This window comes from Austrofundulus limnaeus, unplaced genomic scaffold (assembly GCF_001266775.1).
Source record: "Austrofundulus limnaeus strain Quisiro unplaced genomic scaffold, Austrofundulus_limnaeus-1.0 Scaffold1202, whole genome shotgun sequence".
Classification (NCBI taxonomy): Eukaryota; Metazoa; Chordata; class Actinopteri; order Cyprinodontiformes; family Rivulidae; genus Austrofundulus; species Austrofundulus limnaeus.
Window position 1 is genome coordinate 81,904 of NW_013953604.1, and position 5,234 is coordinate 87,137.

The 5,234-nt window shown below is 35.0% G+C and overlaps 1 protein-coding gene across 1 annotated transcript; it reads right to left on the bottom strand.

The window, feature by feature from the left end:
• Positions 1-560: 560 nt before the first annotated feature.
• LOC106534538 (extracellular calcium-sensing receptor-like) lies at positions 561-4,092 on the bottom strand. The gene is made up of 7 exons (XM_014031213.1): positions 3,817-4,092; positions 3,449-3,738; positions 2,894-3,177; positions 2,126-2,331; positions 1,785-2,006; positions 1,533-1,656; positions 561-1,459 (listed from the first exon to the last, which is right to left on the bottom strand). The coding sequence occupies exons 1-7, from the start codon at positions 4,075-4,077 to the stop codon at positions 561-563; spliced, it is 2,286 nt and encodes a 761-aa protein (XP_013886667.1). The 5' UTR covers positions 4,078-4,092.
• Positions 4,093-5,234: the final 1,142 nt, after the last annotated feature.

Consider the following 5,234-nt stretch of genomic DNA (forward strand, 5'->3'; position numbering starts at 1 on the left):
AAAAAACTTGATTATCACTGCAAAATGTAGTTTCAGGCATTTGTTGTCTATAATTAAACTTTAAAATTTAATAGTATATGTGAAGTTCTTGTAAAATGAATTAGATCATATAATAGTTATAGCTAGTTTCATTCATGTAAAGGATGTTAAGCTTGACAATGGCAATGACAAGGTTTATTTATTTATTTATTGTGTTTTGAACAAGATTTCACATAACTGAACTTGGATTTTAAAGTTCATTCAAATTTACTAATTTATTTTCTCTCCCACCTCAGTAAAAAGTTACCTTAACACAATGCCAAATCATTAAATCCAGTCTGAATGCTGTATCTTAGCCCAACCCAAAAATGGCCTCATTCAGAAAATATCAGCCAGTTGTTTTGATTTCATTCTTTCTGTTTTCTTTATTTGTTTTTACACCAGCATGACAATATGTCTGATGTTTGTTTTGTAACACAAAAATAAAATGTATGAATGAAAACAGGGTCTGCAGGGTCTATAAGTATCATTGTGTCATGGAAGATTTCCTATTTAATTTTGAAACAATCAATACTTTTCAATTAATTATTTTTCATCAAGTATTTTTTGCTGTTTTTCTCTGGCTGAAACAGTATGATGAAACACTTTGGAGCAAATATACACAGTATCAGTCCAAAACTGGAGGCCAGGATGGCAAATATCTCCACAGCCACAGTAAATTTTCCAGGAGAGCTGACATATGCTGGGATGAAGGTGATCCACACTGCACAGAATATCAGCATGCTGAAGGTTATCAGCTTGGCTTCATTAAAATTATCAGGTAGTTTCCGAGCTAGAACAGCTAACACAAAGCAAAAAACAGCCAACAGGCCAATGTAGCCGAGCACAGCCCAGAAGCCAACAGCAGAGCCTAATGCACATTCCAGGATGATCTTCTCCTTGTATGTGCTCAGGTTTTTCATTGGAAATGGAGGGCTGAGWAMCAACCAAACAGTACAAATYAAAACYTGAATAAATGTGAGAGACACAACAGTCATCCTTTGCTGAGGAGGCCCAAACCATTTCATGACATTACTACCTGGAAGTGTAGCTTTAAAGGCCATTAAAACCACTACAGTTTTGCCAAGAACACAGGAGATACAGAGAACAAAGGTGATACCAAACGCTGTGTGTCTCAGCATGCAGGACCACTCAGAGGGAGCTCCAATGAAAGTTAATGAACATAAGAAACACAGAGTCAGAGAGAAGAGCAGCAGGAAGCTCAGCTCAGAGTTGTTGGCTCTGACAATTGGAGTAGTTCTGTGACGTAAGAAAATAGCTGCTGTTATGATGGTCAGACAGGCTCCAAAAACAGATATTATAGCCAGGATGATTGCCAGGACTTCATTAAAGGACAGAAACTCAACAGGTTTGGGGACACAAGCATTTTTATCTGTATTAGGCCAGAATTCACTGGAACATTCAACACAATCAAGAGAATCTAAGGAAATAAAACAAATTTGTCATTTGGCAATATAATAGGTCATAAGGCATTTATATTATTTTATATTTACCTGTCATGTTACTGATCTCTCCTTCAGGACATGGTATACAATAATAGCAGCAGATGGGTTTTCCTTTCTGCAACACTTTACGGGTTCCTGGAGGACAACTCTCAGAGCACACTGAAACTGGTACCTGTCACACAAATGAGAATAAAAGGAATCATTAGATTTTTTTGCAGCTGATTTTCTTCTGTTATTATATGATTAATTTTTTGCTGTTCTGTTTCATCTGAAATTTTCTCATTACTATAGTCTCCTTACTTTTGTGCCACTCTCCACCCAGGTTATTTTCCTGTTGATTTGAAACTCTTGGCCTTTTGGCAGTGATGCGTCATAATATCCTACTGTTACCAGTTCAATAAGTCCACTCTCACTTTTCTGCCAGTTGACCAGCTCATAAAAAGCCACAGGATCACCATTTGGATCAAATGACACAGGATAACCATTGCGCGAAAAATTGACTTTTTTTAATTCAGTAAAAACCTGTGAAGTAAAAAATAAATTTGGTGGTGGGGAGAATGTTTACGAGAGTAATTCTTCATTAGGTCACAAAAGTTTCAGTTCTTGACAAATATTAAATTGTACTTTTTATACAAACTGACCTGTTGTGACTTCAATCTGGCATGTCTGTCACACTGAGTGGTACCGTTAGTTTCCTCACACACTGCATTGTGAATGGCATGAGCTACAGCATAAACAGCCTTGTACACCATGTTAGAAACTCTTAACTGAGATGTGTCAGTGTACGGGTTTTTAAGTGTTTTTATATCTTCAGATCCATCACACAATCTTTTGTTAAGATCATTACCTAATGATACAAGATAGCAAAATCAAATTGTTTGAGCTATCAAGAAAATTAATGAATTAATGAATTAATGAATTAATTAATTAATTAATTAATTAATTAATTAAGTGTTGATATTCTTTTAGCCTCTATGTTTGCAAATTGATACCAAAATAAACTGAAAGGTTAAAGAAAATAATTCTAATGAACAAAAAGTACAATTATTGTTGAATCTTGTGCCCAACTAATTACAATATTTCTTTAAACATTTTTGTTATCTTTTCTTATCCTCAAAAGGTAGATTTATGTTTGTTGCATAAACAGTTTTGAAACATTTCATTGCATATATATGTTTAAACTAAAGCACAAAACAGAATTGTTTATAACAGAAATGGTATATACCTTATCCTATCATCCTATTTTTTGCAGAAAAAACAGTTTTTATTTTTTGGTTGAGTTTTGATGTTCTGTTTAGTTTGAAATGTTTAATAATATCTCCAGTCTCAAAAATTAATTGTAACATTTAAATGCAAAACGCCACAAAAAAATTAACAATACAAAATTGCATTTTTACTTTTTTTCAAACTGCAGTTGAATGCATCCTCCCAGAACTCAGTAAGCACTGAGGAGGCAGCTACATCACTGGGAGAGAGATCCAGCAGGAAGTCTCTCAGACCTGGGATGACAGATTTCTGAATGGCAACTCCAATGGCTCCTGCACAGAAACTGAAGCTCACGAAAAGTGGATCAGCTATCCAGCCCTCACTTCCTATCCACTGACGAGGTGGTGGAGGCTCCAAAGCCAGCTCATCTAATAAAACACTCATGTCTCCAGAGGCTGTGAAGGCCACAATAACCAGTGCTGTTGACCTGAAGAGCAATGGAATAGATAGTTTGATTCAACATACACCTGATTTTATATAGAAAGTACTTTTTCTGAAACTGACTGTTAAATGTAAAAGGTAGTAATGCTGGGTATCAGTACTTTGATTTTATTGTTAAAAAATTAGTAAAAACTAAACAATAAAACACTTCCAATTCATGTTTTTCAATATTATATTTCTTGACAGTTTCTGAAGTTTGCAGTTCAAATGTTTTTCATCCAGAGTATGTACAAGCAAAATAAAAAAAATGCAAAAACCTGCGGATAACATCAGCAACTCTCTGGATCTTGCTGTGTGGATCAGTTCGATAGAAGGATTCAGAGTACTCCACACAAATCCCCTCTCTGTGTGCAGCTTCAAGAAAAGATGCCATGCCATAATTTCCATAATCTGAGTCTGAGCGAACAGCACCAATCCAAGTCCAGCCAAAGTGTTTCACCAGCTTGGCTAGAGCATCAGCCTGGAACTGATCACTGGGAATTGTTCTGAAAAATGTTGGGTACTGCTGCTTATCTGACAGGCAGGCACAAGTGGCAAAGTAGCTCACCTAAAGCAAAGTATTATAAGAATCCACATGCATTCTTTAAAATTTTGCTTTGTATTAACCACATATTGCATTACTTACCAGAGGGACATTGAAAGATCCAATGACACGTGATATGCCAATTGATGGTGAGGATCCAGAGTCCCCAATAACAGCCATCACCATCCCAGTTTGGGAACAATTTTTGTCATTGTAAAACACAGGATTCTGGCTATTTAGTAGTTGTAATGCTACATGCATGGCCACAGGCACTGAAGTACATGTGTCAAACATTTGGTATCCAAGTTTAATGCCTGGCAGCAGCTCTGTGCTGTTGTTTATCTCTTCAATGGCAAAAATCATTGTTCGAAAGAAGCGCAAGACTCGGGATGTAAGGCTACAAAAATCAATTAGATGAGTGTTGACAGTTTTAAAAAAAAAGGCAAAACAGACAAACAAACAAACAAACAAACTTTGAACTAAAAAAACAAGAATGCAACCATACTTTCCTCCCTCCCACAAAAGCCTGAATTTAGAACACTGGACAGATCTTTTTGCCCTTTCTCGAAACCATTATATTAAATCAAATGTAGCAAAAAAATTTTCACAAAATATAGGATCTAAACATAAAATCCCAAATGATTAAATATACAGTTTTTTATATCATCTTATGAACTATTTAGTTTATTTAATTGATCATGAATCATTAACTAAAGCCAATATTTGTTTCACATGAAAAACGTGTAGGAAAATTATCCATCCAAAATTTCACAGTGAAATTTTTTTAAAAATATATTAAAAAATGAACACAATTTAAAATTTAACACACTTTAAAACAATTCACACATTTTCCATATGTACACATTTTATCCTTCTTTCTTCTTTTTTACCCCCATTTGTTCCCTCCTACTAACCTCCCTGTGCATCTTGGAGGATCAGGCTTGGTGGTGTAGTTATAAATCACTGCATCAAGTTTTAGATGAATTGCAAAAACACCTCCAATGAAAATGTCTCCATCCTCTGATGATGCAGGTAAACGAGTTGTACCCTGCAGGTTACACTTCATAGATGAAGACTCAGTACTGACACCAGCACCAATCAGGTCAGCTATAGGCTCAGTGTTTTGTGTCAGTCCATTTACAGAACCACCCAAGTCGACAGCTGACATCAGCTCTAATAAAGTCACAGCAAATGTCAAACTGATAAAGAAAGTCCAGATCTCCATTCTTCAACTGTCTGTACTTGGGCTTGTAAATGAACTTGGGTGTGTAAATTTACTTGTTTATGTATCTTTTTATTATGTCATGTGATTGTTCATCAAAAAGAGTCACCCATCTCTATTAACAAGTTATTATCATCGAGCACTAATGTTCATAACTAAGTGAAATTTTTTAAAAAATTTAAAAAAAACTTGATAATCACTGCCCACTCTAGTTTCAGGCCTTTATTATTTATACACAAACTTCTTTTTTTTTTTCAAAATTAGTTTTTATTTTTTTAATTTCCACTTTTTCCAATTT